The sequence below is a fragment of the Hypanus sabinus genome, chromosome 23 (genome assembly GCF_030144855.1).
Source record: "Hypanus sabinus isolate sHypSab1 chromosome 23, sHypSab1.hap1, whole genome shotgun sequence".
Lineage (NCBI taxonomy): Eukaryota > Metazoa > Chordata > Chondrichthyes > Myliobatiformes > Dasyatidae > Hypanus > Hypanus sabinus.
Window position 1 is genome coordinate 21,010,412 of NC_082728.1, and position 21,271 is coordinate 21,031,682.

The 21,271-nt window shown below is 39.6% G+C and overlaps 1 protein-coding gene across 4 annotated transcripts in view; it reads right to left on the reverse strand.

The window, feature by feature from the left end:
* arsg (arylsulfatase G) overlaps window positions 1-21,271 on the reverse strand; it is a 117,967-nt gene that overhangs the window by 77,331 nt on the left and 19,365 nt on the right. For all 4 annotated transcript variants that reach the window (XM_059948484.1, XM_059948483.1, XM_059948485.1 and 1 more), the window contains exons 2-3: window positions 19,926-20,220; window positions 13,841-14,028 (exon numbers count right to left, since the gene is read on the reverse strand). In XM_059948484.1, coding sequence (XP_059804467.1) covers window positions 13,841-14,028; window positions 19,926-20,146 — 409 coding nt within the window. In that variant the 5' untranslated portion in view covers window positions 20,147-20,220. The remainder of the gene's footprint in view (window positions 1-13,840; window positions 14,029-19,925; window positions 20,221-21,271) is intronic.

Here is a 21,271-nt window from a genome sequence, read left to right on the forward strand (position 1 = left end):
ATAATAGTCTACACTTTTGTTCCTTTTACCAAAATGCATTATCATACATTTCCAAACACTATATTCCATCTGCCACTTTTTTGCTCATTCTTCCAATTTGTCTAAGTTCTTCTACAATCGAATTGCTTTCACAGCACTACTTATCTTCATATCATCTACAAACTCTGCCACAAAGCCATAAATTCCATTATCCAAATCACTGACAAACAATGTGAAAAGTAGTGGTTGCAATACTGACTCCTGAGGAACACACTAGTTCACTGGCAATCAACCAAAAAAGACCCTCCCTTTATTCCCACTTCCTGCCTCCTGCCTGTCAGCCATTCCTCTGTCCATGCCAGTATCTTTCCTGCAATGCCATGGATGTTATATTGTTAAGCACCTCGTGTGTGGCACCTTATCAAATGCTTTCCGAAAATCGAAGTAAATCACATCCACTGCCTCTCCTTTGACAATCCAGCTTGTTACTTCCTCAAAGAACTCTAAAAGATTTGTCAGGCAAGATCTCCCTTTACAGAAACCATGCTAATTCCAACTTTTTATCATTAGTCTCCAAGTACCCCAAAGCCTCATCCTTAATAATAGACTCCAACACTTTCCCAACCACTGAGGTTAGGTTAACTGGCCCATAACTTCTTTTCTTTTGCCTTCCTCCCTTCTTATAGACTGGAGTGAAATTTGCAATTTTCCAGTCCTCTGGAACCATGCCAGAATCAAATGATTCTTGAAAGACCATAACCAGTATACCTTCTATCTCTTCAATAACCTCTTTCAGAACTTTGAACTTTCAGTCCATCTGGTCCAGGTGACTGATCCACCTTAAGACTTTCAGTTTGCCTAGCATTTTTTCCTTTGTAATGGCAATGGCACTCACTCCTGCTCCCTGACACTCTCAGACCTGTGGCACAATGTTAGCGTCCTCACAGTGAAGACTGATACAAAGTACTTAGTTAGATCATCCGCCATTTCTTTGTTCCCCAATATTACATCAACAGCATAGTTTTTCAGTGGTCCAACATCAACCCACCTCCCTTGTACTCTTAATATAACTGAAAAAAAATTTAGTATCATGTTTTATATTATTGACTGGTTTGCCCTCATATTTCATCTTTTCCCTTCTTATGTCTTTGAGTTGCCTTTTGTTGGATTTTAATAAGTACCCAATCATCCAACTCCCCACTCACTTTTGCTACATTATATGCCCTTTCCTTGGTTTTTAAGCAGTCCTTAACTTCCCTCATCAGTCATAGTTGCCTACCCCTGCCATTTGAGAACTACTTCTGTGAGACAAATTCTGTGCCTTGTGAAGTATTCCCAGGAACTTCAGCCACCTCTGCTCTGCCGTCATCCCTGCCAGTATTCCACTCCAATCCACCTGGGCATGCTCCTCTCTCTGCTTTGTAAATCCCTTTATCCCACTGCAATACTGACACATTTGACTTATGCTTCTCCCTCTCAAATTGCAGTATGAATTCATATTATGATTAAATTGACTCCTAAGGGTTCCTTTACCACTAAGCTCCTGAACTAAATCTGGATTATTACACAACACCCTATCTCAGATAGCCTTTCTCCAAGCAGGCTTAAGCACAATCTGCTCTAAAAAGCCATTTCTTAGGCATTCAACAAATTCCCTCTCTTGTGATCTGACACCAACCTGATTTTCCTAATCCCCTTGCACATTGAAGTCCCCCATTATAATTGTGTCACTACCCTTATTATATGCCCTTTCCAGCTCCCTTTGCAATCTCAACTCAACATCTTGGTTACTATTTGGAGGCCAAGATGATCCCCATAATGGTTTTTTTACCCTTGCAGTTTCTTAATTCCACACACTAAGATTCGTCACCTCTTTCTAAAGACGTAATTCAATCGCTTACAAACAGAACCACACCACTGCCTATGCCTTCCTGCCTGTCCTTTCGATATAAAGTGTATCACTTGATATTAAGCTCCCAACTACAACCTTCTTATTCCATCTTATTCTGAATACTACATGCATTTAAATACAGTAGCTTCAGTGCTGTAAATTTAATCTGCAGACATTTTGCTCACTGTGATGACAGCACTTCCTAAATCTGCATTGACCAGAGACACATACAGTCAAGTGTGACAATATATACTGATCCGTTTGGAGAGTTGCAACTTTCATTATATTCAAATTATATTTTTGCATTATATTCAAATTTTTGCATTATATTCAAATTACTCAGGGCTCATAAAATATCAAAGTATGAGACAAATCTGGACATAACTTGAAACCTATAGCTTCTCATTCTGACCAAGATGAAATTGCTTTTGCTTCTTAGTATTGTGTATTTAATATGTCAGTAATATCGTAAATACATTGTTTGATTAAGTATTCTTTGTTTAAATAGTTAATTACGGGTTATATGTAATAGTACATGAATGGCATACATTGTCACAACATCACATTGTACATTCACGCCTCACTTAAAGTAAAAACAAATCTAACATACGTTCATTCTGGATTCCTGACTTTTTGTTTTAATTGGTTTTATGCTTTGGAGTTACTAAACAACAGTGGTGACGAGATAGTTTTCAAATGAACCTACGATGGCTACCTATCTGTTGAAGCACAGTGAGACATTTGTTTTTTTAAAAAAGCAATGCGAGGATTGTTCAATTAAAAAAATAGCACAGTACATGCTTCTTCGGTAAGGGGGAGAGAGAAGATGGTTGAGTTCATGGGTTAATAAACAATAAATACAGGTGATAACAGATTAAAAAAGCAGAAATAGCTGGCTACATTGGAAAAATAGATACATTCAATTCACAAGTGACAATTGGCTATTGTATACTGAGCGAATTGAGCAGTATTTTGAAGCAAACAAAATAGCCAATGAAAAGAAAGTTCCAATTTTACTGAGTACATTGGATTTAAAGGCATATAGTTTGCTTAGAAGATGACCACTCCAACCATACCAGCTGAAATGAGCTTTGCTGATATCGTAAAAGTATAATACTGCAACATTTAGAACCAAAACCAAAGTTGATTTGCAGAACGCTTTAGGTTTCAAAAGCGAAATCAAAAGGGAGTCGATTTCAGTTTATGTGGCTTAATCGAGGAGATTATCTGAGTATTGTCTGTTCAATGTTGGGCTTAATGATGCCCTGAGAGATCATTTAGTTTATGAAATCTTTCAAGAAAGCATTCAAAATCAGCTTTTAACAGAAGCACAAAAATAGGAGGACCAGCATTATGAGGGTGTGATTGGCTGAGACAACTATAACTTGATTGGAGATCCAATCACAACTTGCATGCAAATCCCCGTAAGGGTCAACTGAAAGCAAATTTAAAAAGGTATTGGATGATGCCACAGCAGTGTTCAAGGATGGCAATGGAAAACTCAAACATATCAAGGATAAAATAGTGTTAAATGAAAATGCCAGACCCAAGTTTTACAAAGCCTGTCCAATTCCTTATAACAGCATGATAAAGATGCCTGTAAGCTAGATCGCATGGAGGCTGAAGGAATTCTTTCCAAGGTTGAGTGGAGCCATCCGTGTACTATTACACACAACCTGCCTCGTTTAAAGTAAAAACAAAGTTAGATGCATTATTCCCAGCTTTGTGTTTTTATTTTGATTAGTTTTTATGTTTTGGAGTTACAAAACATAACACTGTCAAGATTAAGTAAGAAGTAACATAATACATTCAGACTGGGGACTGACATTTTTTAACCTAAGACTTGAGAACAAAGTTTTTCAGCAGCTGCCATGCATCTCTCTAATGATCTCAGCAACTTGAATTAATTTCTGAAATCACCAATGAGAAGTAGAAATCAAATCTGGAATTACAGGCATAGTTAGCATGAGGCAGAGGGATGGTCACTTGATTCCTTGTGACAGGAAGAAGGTGTAAACTAGATTTTATGGAAAAATCATGTCCATACTTCATGCTTTGATGTAGGATATGCAGGCTGAATTTGTTCTAAAGTAGCTCCAATTCAGATGCCAGACATTATGTAGTGAGAGTATTAGCAGGTATGCACTAAAACGTTCAGCAGAATTATGAAGACATACTCTATTTTGTCAATCAATACTACCAATTCAATCTGGAGCACAGATTCTAGTTAAATCTTCTGATGAATTTGCAAACTGGTTTATTGTATGACATGTACCAAGCTATGGTGAAAAAAATTGTCCTGCATAGTGCTCATACAAATCATTACATTGACGTAAAACAAGATAAAATAATAACTGAGTGCAGAAAGAAGTGTGATAGAGAAAGTGCAGTACAAGTGGACAATAAGGTGCAAGGTCATAAAAGGTAAACTGTCAGGTCAAGAGTCCATCTTATCGTTCTAAGAAACCGTTCAATAGTCTGATAACAGTGGAATAGAAGCTGTCCTTGAGCATGGTAGTACATGCTCTCAGGATTTTGTATTTTCTGCCTAATTGGAGGGGAGAAAATAGAGAATGTCTGAGGTGGGTGGGATTTTTGATTATGCAGGCTGCTTTAACAAGGCAGCAGAAAGTGTAGACAGAGTTCATAAAGGGGAGGCTGGATTCCACAATGTGCTGTGTCTACCACACTCTGCAATTTCTGGAGGTCAGGAGCAGAGCAGTTGCTGTGGTGTATCTGTTTTGGATGCATTCTATTGTGCATCAATGAAAATTAATGAGGATCAAAGGAAAAATGCTATATTTCTTTAGTCTCCTGAGGAAGTAGATGCTGGTGAGCTTTCCTGGCCATGGAGTCAACGTGGTTGGACTAGGATAGACTACTGGTGATGTTCTGGCCTAGGAACTTCATTAACCTTGTTCAACTGAAAGCATTCTGAACCAGGAAGCAACCCCACTAAAGAAATAATCAAATAATGATTTCCACTGTTTGTGCTGTACTTAATCGAGTTTATTTCTAGTTGCTAATTCCTTAAATTCATTCAATTTCCTGAAGAAAGTTGCATAGGAGATAAACAACTTTGTCTTCAAGCCTTCAGCATAAATATACACCTTGGAAAGGACATACAGTCTCAAAAATGTTGCTGGAAAAAGAAGGGGAAAGAAATGAATAAGAACGGTCTTTAAGATGGATGACAGTATGATAGTAAAGATATTTACATTGAAATATGTCATTTTATATGTAATCTGCCCAACCTAGAAGTAGAGCCAAAATCACATGGAAGTAGCCATCTTATTATGGTCATTATCTCATGTATTAATCTCCTAAGCTGGAGCTAATATGATGTATCATGCAGTTTACCATCTACGGATCATTTATCCTTTTTACATACAAAGAGCTTATTAGATCTTCTTTCCTCTTAGCTGCAGCACACACACAATTTTCCAAGGATTACATGATTTCTAATGTTACAAGCCCACATGTCAATTTGCAGTTGTTTCTTATCAATTCTGAGATGCTCTGCAATCATCACCGACTCAACTCCCGTAACATATATCTGGTGCATAATACTAGGCATTAATCATGCTCACTACCACTGTGACAAATCAAGGGGCAGCCATTAGCTTTCTGTTGGTGGCCTGATTCATGAAGAACTGCATGACCCATGTGTAGGGAAGGAGCAGCTGGCTGAGCACTCTCATAAGGAAATATGTCTTCCTTGATGATTGTAGAGGGTGTTCCATTGTACTTAGCTAAGAAAGTATAAAGATCAATGACACTCAGATGTCTGCTGTGCAGGCTCATCATCATGAGGGCACAGATCTACATATGATCAGCTGTGGAGCAGGAATATTGGCATTGGTATCCTGATCCAAGAACAGCATTTGGATTGGAATGAAGACACTGACAATGGGTAGATTTCCTTGTGCGTACCAGAAATCTCAGTTGGTGATGCTACATTCATAAGTATGCCAGTGGGGTTTCGCAACACTTCAGTCCTACAAAAAGACCTAATCTCTACACAAAGCACTGCAAAGTTCAGGCTGAACGCCTTGACAGTTTTCACACGCTTGCTTGAGAACCTGGCAATCCATCAAGAATTTCAATGCCTGTCTCCTGTTGTGGATTCCTATTGAAGTATTCATCTGAATCCTTTGCAGGCAACAAAGCACACCAGGGAGATAGCCACTGCACTGAACTTTCTCTTTGCTCTGGATGTAGACCTACAAACATTATATTAAGAAGCACGTAACTAATTGATCCTGCAGCAACCTTTACTATTAGCTCACAAACAAAGGAATATCTGCAGATGCTGGAAATCCAAGCAACACACACAAAATGCTGGAGGAACTCAGCAGGCCAGGCAGCATCTATGGAAAAATGTTACAATCGATGTTTCAGGGCGAGACCCTTCGGCAGGACTTTTTACTATTAGCTATTACATTTCTTAGATTGTTGGATCTCTGACCAACCAACTTCAATGTATTTTCAAATCAGACTCTCAAATAGATGGCAACACAATCTTAACAAAACCATGCATACAACTCAAAAATGGCACCATTGTGTTGTGCAGTTCATAGAACATTGGATAAGCATTTTTAGTAATTTTAACCACCAAGTTATTCATAACCAACATAGAACTTCAAAATTATCTAGATAACATTAACACAATGTTTGCCAAGCCAAAACACAGACATGGAGAACAGAAAGCAGGAGCAGAAACAGGTATTCAGTTCACCAAACATGTTCTAACATTCAGTTTGGCCATCTATCTCAATATCATATCTCTGCTCTCTTCTAACATCTTTAGCACTTGGAAATTTATTTAAGATTTTCAACTATTTAGTCACCACAGCTCTTTGTGGAATTCCAGTGGTTCACCACCTTCTGAGTGAAGAAATTTCTCCTCATCACTGTTCTTGCATCAATCCAATGTAAACGCTGAATTAAGACAATCAGTGACTTGGAGACATGAGTTTCTTTTGCTATCATACTATAAACAATCAAGAGAACACTTGATAAACAAGATATCTCTTTATATCTATTTCTATTCTTTAAGTCATGAGACCAGATTCACAAATTTTTATCACACAACAAAGAATGTAGTTCAGTCAAAATAACAACTGAGTTTTCATCTGAAGTTAAGTAGATAAGAAACAGGTCAATATTTTGGGTTGCCGAGCAATTTTTTTTCAAAGAGAAGTGCATTCTGCTCACCAACATTCTTACTTGGGCAACAGATAGGGCACCATTAATGACAGGACACCACTATGGGGGTTATTGCTTTCTTGAAAATGCTGAAACTAACATATTCACCATTCACTGTGTAACTCACAGTCAACACCTTGTCACAAAAAAACCAGTAAGCTGCACAAATCATTAATACTGTTATCACAGAGGTAAATAAAATCAAGTCCCATGCTCTCAATTCTTGACTACTTTGAGAGATTTGTATTGAGAATAATGTACAGTTTAAATGCTTATTGTTGCACACAAAAGTCAGATGGATGGCTGTCCTGAGACACTCCTATGTGTTTTTTGAAACTAATAAAATTCTTTGAATGCTTCATTAAGTAATCAACTCAAAAATATTAGGAATGACATTGATCATTTGTCAGATTTTCACGAAGTTTAATTATACCAGTCTTCACTTGCAAGGAAATTATGTGAATCCGATCATAGTCAAATCAGTCATCTCCACTCTTCTGTCCAAGGTAACCCTATTTAAGTACAACATTGGCCATCACAATCTTTTGAGCCTCTCTGAGTTGGAAGAGAAAGAAAGAATACCAGCTGATGATCTTCAAGTGTACTGTGCCCACTTGGGTGAGCTGAATAAAGACATATCAGAGAGATTTCAAGATTTTTTCTCTATCCAAATTCCAGATTTTGTAACACTTGTTCAGGAATTAACAGACAGGATGGGGGAAGAACTGATCTTGCTACAAAAAGACTTTAAGCTAAAGCCGAGGTTCACAGAAATATAGAAAACCTACAGCACAATATAGGCCCTTTGGCCCACAAAGCTGTGCCAAACATGTCCTTACCTGAGAAATCACCTAGGGTTACCCATAGCCTCTATTTTTCTGAGCTCCGTGTACCTGTCCAGGAGTCTCTTAAAAGACCCTATCATATCCACCTCCACCACCGTCGCCGATAGCCCATTCCACACACTCGCCACTCTCTGTGTAAAAAACTTATCCCTGAATCTCCTCTGTACCTACTTCCAAGCACCTGAAAACTGTGCCCTCTCATGCTAGCCATTTCAGCTCTGGGAAAAAGCCTCTGTCTATCCACATGATCAATGCCTCTCATCATCTTATACTCCTCTATCAGGTCACCTCTCATCTTCCGTCGCTCCAAGGGAAAAAGGCAGAGTTTACTCAACCTGTTCTCATAAGGCATGCTCCCCAATCCAGGCAACATCATTGTAAATCTCCTCTGCACCCTTTCTAAGGTTTCCACATCCTTCCTATAGTGAGGCAACCAGAACTGAGCACAGTACTCCAAGCAGGGTCTGACCAGAGTCCTATAGAGCTGCAACATTACCTCTCAACTCCTAAACTCAATCCCATGATTGATGAAGGCCAATGCACCGTATGCTTTCTTAACCACAGAGTCAACCTGCGCAGCAGCTTTGAGTGTCCTATGGACTCAGACCCCAGGATCCCTCTGATCCTCCACACTGCCAAGAGTCTTACCATTAATGCTATATTCTGCCATCATATTTGACCTACCAAAATGAACCACCTCACACGTATGTAGGTCGAACTCAATCTGCCACTTCTCAGCCCAGTTTTGCATCCTATCAATGTCCCGCTGTAAACTCTGACAGCCCTCCACACTACCCACAACACCTTCAACCTTTGTGTCATTAGCAAATTTACTAACCCAACCCTCCACTTCTTCATCCAGGTCATTTATAAAAATCATGAAGAGCAGGGGTCCCTGAACAGATCCCTGAGGCACACTACTGGTCACTGACCTCCATGCAGAATATGACGCATCTCCAACCACTCTTTGCCTTCTGTGGGCAAACCATTTCTGGATCCACAAAGCAATTTTCCCTTGGATCCTATGCCTCTTTACTTTCTCAATAAGCCTTGCATAACGTATCTTGTCAAATGCCTTGCTGGAATCCATATGCACTACATCTACTGCTCTACTATCATCTATGTGTTTAGTCAAAACCTCAAAAAAATTCAATCAGGCTCGTAAGGTATGACTTGCCTTTCACAAAGCCATGCTGACTATTCCTAATCATATTATGCCTCTCCAAATGTTCATAAATCCTGCCTCTCAGGGTCTTTTCCATCAACTTACCAACCACTGAAGTAAGATTCACTGGTTTACAATTTTCTGGGCTATTTCTACTCCCTTTCTTGAATAATGGAACAACATCTGCAACCCTCCAATTCTCTGGAATCTCTCCCGCCCCCAATGATGATGCAAAGATCATCGCCAGAGACTCAGCAATTTCCTCTCTCTCCTCCCACAGTAGGCTGGGGTACATCTGATCTGGTCCTGGTGACTTATCCAACTTGATGCTTTCCAAAAGCTCCTGCACATTCTCTTTCTTAATTATCTATATGCTCAAGCTTTTCAGTCCGCTGTAAGTCATCCCTACAATCATCAAGATCCTATTTTGTAGTGAATACTGAAGCAAAGTATTCATTAAGTACCTCTGCTATCTCCTCCAGTTCCATACACACTTTCCCACTGTCACACTTGATTGGTCCATTTCTCCCATGTCTTGTCCTCTTGCTCTTCACATATTTGTAGAATGCCTTGGGGTTTTCCTTAATCCTGTCCACCAAGGCCTTCTCATGGCCCCTTCTAGCTCTCCTAATTTCTTCCTTGAGCTCCTTCCCGCTAGCATAATAATCTTCTAGATCTCTATCATTACCTAGCTTTTTGAACCTTTCGTAAGCTCTTCTTTTCTTCCTGATTAGATTTACAACAACCTTTGTACACCACGGTTCCTGTACCCCACCATCCTTTCCCTGTCTCATTGAATCATACCTATACAAAACTCCACACAAATATCCCCTGAACATTTGCCACATTTCTTCCATACATTTCCCAGAGAACATCTGTTCCCAATTTATGCTGCCAAGTTCCTGCCTGATAGCCTCATATTTCCCCTTACTCCAATTAAACGCTTTCCTAACTTGTCTGTTCCTATCCCTCTCCAATGCTATGGTAAAGCAGATAGAGTTGTGATCACTATCTCTAAAATACTCTCCCACTGAGAGATCTGACACCTGACCAGGTTCATTTCCCAATACCAGGTCAAGTACAACTTCTCCTCTTGTAGGCTTATCTACATATTGTGTCAAGAAACTTTCTTGAACACACCAAACAAACTCTACCCCATCTAAACCACTCGCTCTGGGGACATGCCAATGGATACTTGGGAAGTTAAAATCTTCCACCACAAAACCCTATTATTATTACACCTTACATGAATCTGTCTCCCTATCTGCTCCTCGATGTCCCTGTTACTACTGGGTGGTCTATAAAAAACACCCAGTAGAATTACTGACCCCTTCCTAACTTCCACCCACAGAGATTCCGTAGACAATCCCTCCATGCCTTCTTTCTTTTCTATGGCCATAACACTATCTCTGATCAACAATGCCAGCCCACACCTCTTTTGCCTCCCTCCCTATCCTTTCTGAAAGATCTAAAACCTAGCACTCGAAGTAACCATTCCTGCCCCTGAGCCATCCAAGTCTCTGTAATGGCCACAACATCATAGCTCCGATATGATTCAAAAAATCATATCAAGACTTTTAGTTGTGACAACAAATCTCTGAACGTTCTCCTACACTGTGGAAAAAGATCAAGATTTTCTTTATTTCCTTTTTAACAACACATTCACTGGAGCGTAGTTTCAGTGAAGTTGCTCAACTTCCTTCAAAGCAATGAAACAGACGGCAAGTTACTGGATGTGGGGATCTGAGACTCCTTCTGAGTGACATTCAGCCTGATGTTGAGAAGCTCATATCACTACAACAAACCCATCACCAAACATCAAACCTACTAAAAGTTGCAAAAGCAATGAAATGCTCTTAAATTGTTGGTGAAAATTGATTTTACTTAACTAAATAAAGAAATAATTCGATTCGTAGCTTTAAATAGAATTAAATAATTTTTGGAATTATTTGTCAGTGTTTTGAATTTGCAGTCTGTATTTTCTTTCACTGTGCATCGTAAATCAAAATTCTTTATCATTTCTATGTTATGGCTGGAAAGGAAAAGGGGTTGCTGGGGATGTGGTCCAGAAGCTGGGGAGGAGGCAACGCAAAAAAGTTCAGGAACCATGTCCTAGACCTTTGCTGACTTCTGTTCCTACGGTTCTGTATGAAGAAAAAAAACACACCATGCCTTAAGAGACTGTAAGCAGAAAAGAAGTGAAAGCACATATTCACAAAATTAACATTATGGTCAGCATGGTCAGCTAGTTCCAAAATGACACCCATGCATGGAATATTCACCAGAAATAGTTTCAACTGTTTGCAATAAAAACAAAACTGTTTGCAATAAAAATTGAAAGACATTTGTATAAGTACATAGATAGGATGGATTTAGAAGGGCATGGCCCACACATGAGCTTGGTTGGCACCACAGTTAGCATGGATAGGATGGGCTGAAGGGCCTGTTTCCAGGTTGTATTACTATGAAGGTCCTGCCTCCCTACCTGGCTGTAAATTACTAGCCTGAATTGCTGACTGTGAGTATGGAACTTCAGGAACACTGTCATTTTCTCCTCCACCATTGCTAATGAATGATACAAATTCTGGATATCTGAAAAGAGACATGAATAAAAGCAATACCTCAGCAGGGAGGCAGAAGGAGAGGAAGAAAAGCAAGTTTACAACATCTTCAGTTCTAAAATCAGAAGACTGTAGGATGATATGTGAATGTAGTCATGACAAGGAGGTTTGGAATGAAGATGGTTGTCTTTACTTATCTAACTCCCACTGCTGACTTTGGGGAAATACAGTTTATAGGAACTAAGCTGAGGGTTTGAGGTACACAGTATGGCGAAATGAACCAATGAACGTTAGTTTTTCAGTTGATTAGCATGTGGTTTACTGTGCAGTGACATATACATATGCATATGGATCTGGACACATGAGGTACACCACAATGCCATCTAGTTCTACTCTTTTTTGAGGCTTAGAATGACTTCCTAGCTCTTGTGAATGGTGCAAATATTTTGATTTCTCTTCTTTCCAGATTTTCTGTGCAATGTCAATGAAGTTTACAGTCCATGCCTATCATGTACATTATCTTGCTGGCCAGATGAATTTCATCACCTACCAAAGCCACGTTCCATCTTCTCCTTAAATAAAGCTGGCTGATTTAAATTATTTAAATAATTTTGAGAGCTGTGTGGTAGATTCTAACAATACTGACCTCCTGTAGTGCAAGAGTGTTATCATTGATCATTCACGTACATTAGCAGATAGCATAACATTGCCAAACCCAAATGTGGGTTACTGCCACATTGCAAACTCTACTCCTTTTTCTGGAGGCAGTCAATTTAAACTAAGTTATACTGTTAATAATCTTGTTAAGAATGGAGTAAATTTAAAGTACTACTCGTTTAACACTAATGAAATGGCTTGGGAATAAAGCCCAACTGCACCTTCACATATCATTCTGAAACACAGCCAGATTTAATGTGAAATACATTGTTATTTCTTTACTCCCAGAAGGCTAGTACTGAAAATTTAGGGAAATTTAACAAACGCTGAATTAAAAATCAATATTGCTGTAGATTTTAGAAAAAAAAATGTAAGTATGAAATCACATCTAGCTGGCTGCCATAATCATTAAGAACAGCAAGGTGGCTAACATGAGAGGGCACAGTTTTAAGGTGCTTGGAAGTATGTACAGAGGGGATGTCAGGGTAAGTCTTTTTATGCAGAGAGTGGTGAGTGCATGGAATGGGCTGCTGGCAACGGTGGTGGAGGCGGATACGATAGGGTCTTTTAAGAGACTCCTGGACAGGCACATGGAGCTTAGAAAAATAGAGGGCTATGGATAACCCTAGGTAATTTCTAAAGTACGAGAGGAGATTGATAAGTTTGTGGCCTAAGATAGAAGGAGTCAATTTTAGAAAACCTAGCACATTTATTTTTCAACATAGTCCCCTCCTATATTTACACATTTAGTCCAGCAGTCATGGAGCATATGCATCTTGGACCTCCAGAAAGAGTCCACAGCAGGGGTGATTGATAAGTTTGTGGCCTTAGGTAGGCGATGAGTCATACAGCTTTCTTTACATGCACATGCAGTTCAACTCTTTGAGTGATTATACAGAAAGTTTGAAGTTAATAACTCATCTCCTTCTACCTTAGGCCACAAACTTATCAATCACCCCAATGAGTTATTAACTTCAAATTTTCTGCATAATCACTCAAAGAGTTGAACTGCATGTGCGTGTAACAAGCGCTGTATAGAAAGGGTGGTATGCATGTAAGGGCTTTATAAAAAGAGTGGTATGCATGTGGATGAGCTGCCAGAGGAAGTGCTTGAGTCAGGTAAAATAACAAAATTTAAAAGACACTTAGACAAGTACATGAACAGGAAAGGTTTAGAACAAGGATTCCTAACCTTTCTCTTATCATTAGCCGAGGGATATGTCGACCCCAGGTTGGGAACCCCTGGTTTAGAAGGATATGAGTCAAATGCTGACAAATGAGACTAGCTTGGTTCACAATGGACTAGCTGGGGCTGAGGGGGGCTATTTCTATGTTGCACGACTCTGACTGACTGTTACACATGTAACATCTTTTTAAAAAAATCAGGGTAATATCCCAAGCCTGTGGTGAAAATTGTATCCTTTATCTGGAGTGAACATTTTATTTGTGCTGACTGTGGGCAAAATCTTATATCCTTATATCCTTCAGTGAAATCACTCACAAAAAGCAGAAACAAGAATAAACCTATAAATACCAATGAGTGCCGTGGAATAGTTGGCTTCCTTTAGAACATCTGCCAGTGTAGTTTCATTTAGTGGTAAGCCAGCAACTGAGGTTACAGCAAAATTATGGGTGACACCATTCCGTAAGCCCAAGCGTCCCGTCAGTAGCGAAGCCCGAGATGGGGAACAAGTGGATGCAGCAGCATGAAAGTCCTCAAATCTGGAATAGAAAACAAGAAGCGAAGTTGGAATATTATTACAAACATCATATCATAAGGCAAATGAAAACTTTTTCTTTGTTAATAGCTGGTGGTTTCTTCATAGGAATGGAAAAGAACAGTAGGAAAGGTAAGTAAGGTAGGAAAATTACTACTTCCATTACTTTCCACTTAAAGAAGCAGTAATTTTACTTGTTATCCAGGGCTGTAATTGCTGTGGTGTGAGATTTTCATTTATGCCTCAACTGCTCAGCTCAGCTTCTATCTTGCACAAAACATGGGAGCATGGTTCAGAGACAAGATTAATTTTATTTGTTGCAGGGAATAATCTAACCACATCTTAGTTCTTTTTTCACTGCTCCTCACAAGTCTTTGTGGTCCCAGAAAGCCCTTGCAAAATACTGTAAATCTCTTGTAAATACAAGAGATTCTGCAGATGTTGCCTATCCAAAGCAACATACACAAAATGCTGGAGGAACTGAGCAGGTCAGGCAGCAGCTAGGGAGGGAAATAAACAGTCACACAGAGACCCTTCATCAAGGACTGGAAAGAAAGGGGGAAGGAGCTAGCTTTCCACTTATCATTGTGACTGAACTGCAAAGAGAGGTAAGTCATTTCAGAATTGCTCGACTTCTGTAGGGACGCAAGCAGCAGTTATCACTTGTCATTTGAGATCTCAGCTACTGGCTGCAGAGTAAAACACAACAGGAAGGAATATGAGAGATTCATGTATTGTTCACTAATCCAATTATAACTGGTAGGATTAAAGTGTTTTTTACATTAGGCATTGTTCTTGCATTCATCTGGATGTGCACACACACTGGTTTCATTTATGTCATAGCCACCAGTTGGGTAGTGGAGTGGAGATACCTCTCGATCAAAGGAGGCTTAAGGCATGCCTTCCCTCCACTAGCCTGCAGGCCACCCTCGGGCAAGCTGTAACACCTGCTTAGCACCCACTGCCCCCGCCGACCAGAGTCACATGAAGCCATGGGAGCAAGTGGTGGATGGTCACATGAGCAGCCAGTGCACATCACAGCTTAAGGTTATGTGACCATTGACAACAGGCAGACAATCGCTGATAATGGTTGGGGTCACCCTTATTGTAAAGACACTGCCCAGAAGAAGGCAATGTCAACCCACTTCTGTAGGAATATTTTCCAAGAACAATCATGAACACCCGCAGGCAGATTAAAGACAGATGGAAGACAATGATAGCCCATGTCATACTACACAGCACATAATGATGATGATGATTGCCAGTTAGTCACTTGTAATGGGTCCTTTTCTTGGACTTGCTTTTTACCGCTGATCCCTTCTCTCATATACCGTTAAACTGTACAGTAGTGCAACTGGTCCCTCAACCCACCATGCCCATACTGACCTTTCCATTAAGGTTTGGATGGACATGGTGGTTGGAGGGATCCCATCTTACTGTATTAGGTCCCTATCCTATGTCTTGCCCAAGTGTCTCTTAAACACAATTATTGGATTCTTTTCCACCACTTCATTTGGCATCCTTCCTATGGTACAGTTTGTAAAGTTGCAATATGATTTCCCAACTTTAATAGTCTATGCCCAGCCTATGAAGGCAGGTGTGTCATATGCGTTCTTTGTTGCCCTAAGAAGGCAATGTCTATTACCAAAGATCACTGCCATTTGGACAACACTATCTTTTTTCACCTACCATTAGGCAAGAGGTATAGAGGTCTGAAGTCCTACACAGCAAGTTCAAGACAAGCTACTTCTCTTCAACCATTCAATTTTTGAACCAACCTGCACAACCCTAATCATGATCTCAGTACGGCACTACACTAAAATGATGTTTGTTTCTGTCCTTTTCCAAAACCTGCACCACATTGTTTAAAATCTTGATTTAATAGAAAACCCAAATATCCATCTCATTACTATTTCTACCTCCATAAATTTGACCTCCCCAGTCCCTGCCCCCACTAATTTGCTGTTAAAAAAACTCATTCACACTTTTCTGAACACTACAATCTGGCTATTCAACCTTGTGCTATCCTCAATAAGTACTATTGCTTATGTCCTAATTCACCATGAAATCTCATTCAACCATAATTCTTATGCTCATTGATCTACAGTGGCTTCCAATTAATTTACACTTTCAACTATCACTTTTGATTTCAAAGTATTCAATATTATCAATTATCTCTATAATCTTTTTGATGACACAACAATCAAGGCTTTCTGCATTTCTTCAACTCTGAGCAATCTTGATTTTAGTCACATCAATAGTTGTTATGCTTTCTTCCAGTATTCCCCCCACCCCCCATATACTGTCTGCATTCCTTTCTTCCTATTAGATGATCTTTAAAACATAGCACTTTGACTATTTTTTTATCTATTCTAACATCATCTTATGGCTTGGAGTCAAAGACTGCCCAATAAAATACAGTGACGTGGCTTGGGCAACGAGTAATTGAAACTATCCCAGCTGGTTCCATCTGTCCATCATCTCCTCCCCCACCTGGCTTCACCTATCACCTATGAGCCTGTCTCATTGACCCTCCCTCACCTGGTTCCATCTCTCTGTCATCAATGTCCTGTCTGGTTCCACTCATCACCTATTAGCATTTACCCCACCACACATACTGCTACATATTCAGAGTCTTTCTTGTTCCTTCTCAGTCCCAATGCAGCCTTTTGACCCAAAATGCCAACTTATACCTTTCTGCCTCCATAGGTTCTATTTGACTAGTTGAGTTCTTCCAGTGTTCTAACCATAGAACCATAGAACATTACAGCACAGTACAGGCCCTTCAGCCCTCCTTGTTGTGCCAGCCCATATAATCCTTAAAAAAAGTACACTACCCCATAACCCTCTATTTTTCTTTCATCCATGTGCCTGTCCGAGAGGCTCTTAAATACCCCTAATGTTTTAGCCTCCACTACCATCCCTGGCAAGTCATTCGAGGCACTCACAACCCTCTGTGTATAAAACTTACTCCTGAGGTCTCCCCTAAACTTCCCTCCCTTAATTTTGTACATATGCCCTCTGGTGTTTGCTATTGGTGCCCTGGGAAACAGGTACTGACTATCCACCCTGTCTATGCCTCTCATAATTTTGTAGACCTCTATCAAATCCCCTCTCATTCTTCCATGCTCCAAGGAGAAGTCCTAGCTCTGCTAACCTTGCTTCATATGACTTGTTCTCCAAACCAGGCAACATCCTGGTAAATCTCCTCTGCACCCTCTCCATAGCTTCCATAACCTTCCTATAATGAGGTAGGATTATAGCTATTATAGCTATTCCTACAATGAGGTAGAATAACCAGAATTGCGGTCTCACCAGAGATGTGTAGAGTTGCAACGTGACCTCTCTACTCTTGAACTCAATCCCCCTGTTAATGAAGCCTAGCATCCCATAGGCCTTCTTAACTACCCTATCAACCTGTGCAGCGACCTTAAGGGATGTATGGATTTGAACCCCAAGGTTCCTTTGTTCATCCACACTCTTAAGTAATTGACCATTAATCCTGTACTCGGTCTTCTGGTTTGTCCTTCCAAAATGCATTACCTTACATTTATCCGAATTATCCATCTGCCATTTTTCTGCCCAACTCTGCAGCCTGTCTATATCCTCTTGTAACCTTTGACAACCTGCAGCTCCATCCACAACTCCTCCAATCTTCGTGTCACCTGCAAACTTACTCACTCATCCTTCCACCTCTACATCTGTTTTTTTTGTTACTGAAAACTTGGGAGTGTTTCATTATTTAACTGAGGGTGCATGAATTACTATGCATACTTTGTGAGGAGAAGGTAGAAGGTACAAAAAAGGCGATGAATGCAGTGACCAGATCCAGCAACAAAAAGAATTTGTCCGATTTTTTCTATTTGGCCGTTCAAATAGAACACAATTAAGATGACTACAGATAGAAATGCTGCATTGTTGGAAGAGGCCGGTGAGTTGTTGAAAGGCGTCATTAATATAAGTAGTCATATCAATTTTCAACAGTATAAGTTGAAAAACGGTACATCATAGGTCAGAAGTGTAAGTGGTAGGAATAGGAGCTAATATCAGTTCCTGGGTCAATCGAGCTTGCCTAATTAACACCGAGAGCAAGTGTCCCCATAAGATAGCCTGATGTGGAATATGCAATGGAATTCCCCACCAAATCAAAGTTCAAAGTAAATTTATTATCAAAACATATAAATGTCACTATATACTAGCCTGAGATTCATTTTCTTGTGGGTATACACAGTAAATACAAAAATAAACATAATCAGTGAAAATGCACATAAGTACAACCAATGTGCAAAGTACAACAAACTGCAAATACAAAAAAAAGAAATAAAGTAATAATAATAAATAAATAAGCAATAAATATCGAGAACATGAGTTGTAGAGTCTTTAAAAGTGAGTCCACAGGCTGTGAAGTCAATTCAGTGTTGGGGTGAGTGTAGTTATCCCCTCAGGTTGAGGGATCATAACTGTTCCAAATGAAAAGAGACAAAGCAGAATGAAGAGCAGCAGCTGCTCAATACACCTGAGAGCCTGCTAATTGTCTCAGCGAGTGATATCTTGCCTTTATTGATCTATTCAACTATTCCTGTGCTGATTTTCCTCTGGAAGGGAAGACGCTTTCATTTAAACATCACGATTTCTCAACATTTTTGAGAAAGGGAAATTTTTCTGGAGTCAGATAGGTTTAGAAACTGATTAGAGAGACCATACGACATAGAGTCATAGAGCACTAAGGCACAGAACTAGGCAATTTTTACACATTGGTTGCTTGTACTTTAGAATTATGCAGAACATAAAATTATCGTGATGGTTGGAGGTCCTATTGTTGGATAGATTTCTCTTCCCAAACCTTTTTAAACAATTCATCCCTAATCTTGTTCATTAAGTCAGCATTGAGCATATTCACCGGTGATTATGGAATTCAAAATTCATGAGAAAAAGCAGTCCATAACTGCATGTAGCATGACCTAGTTGCCATCAAGACATGTGTAACCATCAGATCATGATCATCTTGCCTTTACTGCAAAACATACACTAAAGTTTCTTTTCACAATCCGCAAGGCACAAGTCCACTATGTTATACAATACTCTCAGCTCAAGTGCAATGTCAATATTGCTCTTTCTTTACAACATTCAGGAGAGAACAGGTTACTTGATCACCCCTTTATAAGTTCACATGGCCTATTGAACCCATAGCATTTACCATCTACAAAGTGCAATAATTTCATGTACTGCAATGATGCCTTCTAACCCCAAGGATATGACCATCAGGAAGGACCAAATAGCAGGTGAACTGAAAGATGACCATTATTCCAGATTGCACCCAATTCACACAGCTCCCTAACTTAGAAAATGTTATTATTCATTCATTGTCACTACATCTAAGTCCTGAAATTCTTACACAACAACATTGTGGGAGAACCCTAGGTTTGTCAGCATAGTACATCAGGTATTAATTGTAGGCATACTTGATGTAGGTGAAAACTGTTCATGTAAGACCACAAATTGGGACTGTTGACTGACACTTTGGCAGGGTATAGCAAGGGTAATGCTTGTTCATTACACTACTCTTACTATACCTTGCCCAAAACCTCATTACTTGTTTAGCTAGATTGGATCTCTATGAATCTCAGAAGTCATCACTGGGATAGTTGTTCTGAAGTAGGTTTCAAATAATTCTGAGGACAGCGATGAGCTAACAGCACTACTCTTTGATTGCAAAATCCTAGGCCATCATCTATTGGGTAATTCATGAATATTACTTGTCCAGAGTCACCCAATTTGAGACCATTGTGAATCTCAATACGATTGGAAAATTTATCTGAGAAAAAGAGCCTCTTAAGCTAAATGTTCCACTAAACGTGAGGTATCCTTTAGAATAAGGGATCCCTCTCCCTTCCATCATACCTCATCCCGTCCTTAGCCATCTTATCCAGATTCGGTGTTTCTTTAGTAAATGGCCAGTTTGCACCAAGATCTCCCCATCCAATATCATCAGCCAAAATTATAATGAAGTTTGGCTTTCCCAAATGGCTGTCATCTTGAGCTTCATCGATGTCAATGTTGCAATAAAGTAATCCACTGATGAGTGTTGCTGTGATGATGATCAGCAAGTAGAAAACTTCCATTTCCTTAGGTCAAAGATCTTTTCCTGATATTGCCAAAGCTTCACAACCATCAGATCACGATCATCTTGCTTTTACTGCAAAACAAGAATTCTCAAGTTAAATTTCACTGTAGTCAATCATGTTTGTTTAAACATTATGAGTGTTTCAGCACTGGGAGCTCATTCAGTTCATTGTGTTAATGCTGGGCCAAAATTGAAGCTATCTAACCATCAAGTATGGCGAATAGAGCCACTTGAAACAATGACAGAGTCACAGGCTCAATCCCGACTTCAGGTGCTATTTACAGGGAGTTTGCATGCTCTCCCTGTGATCACATAACTTTTCTCCCATATCCCAAAGTAGATTACTTTACTACTGTAAATTCTTCCCAGCATTTAGGTGAGGGATGGGGGTGGGGTTGTTGATGACAAGGTGAGGAGAGCAAAATTGGAATTAATTAGGAGCAACACACATAAAATTCTGGGGGAAGTCAGCACATCAGGGAGCCTCAATGGAGTGGAATAAACAGCCAACGTTTCAGCCGAGACCCTTCATCAGGAAGGTCCTCCCATAATTAGGATTAGTGTTAGTGCTTGGCTGACAGCTGGTGTGGACTTAGTGGGCCAAATGACCTGTTTCTGTGCTTCTTCAATGACTCTGAAGCCCTACTTCCCAGTTTCTTTCAGAGGCTGGCATCCCAAGGTCTCTTCATGCTGAACTGACACGGTCATAAAAACACTATTAAGATATGCTGAGGATGGCATGGCAAACTGGAGGGTATGGCAAATTAACAGGATGAAAGCAGACACTAAGAGAAAATAGCTAAGGAATTTATTGATACACTGTATGTCAAATGCACTTCCTGGAGATAACCATAGTCATATTTTGAAGAGAAAAGAACTTGAAATACAATTGATAGTATAATATATTTTAGATAATGAAATTGTGAAATGGATTTGGGGAATTCAGTTCTTTTCCAGAAAATAGATTACCATTTTTAACTCACTGAAGTGCATTTGTCACTTATCAGTTTACTCCCTGTCTCTGCCCTTTAGCAAATTGGTTTCATTCTGATAAATTGCCATGCCTCCTAAATTAGTTTCCACTGCCCATTTCGATAAGATATGTAAAACAAAAGATTGTGGT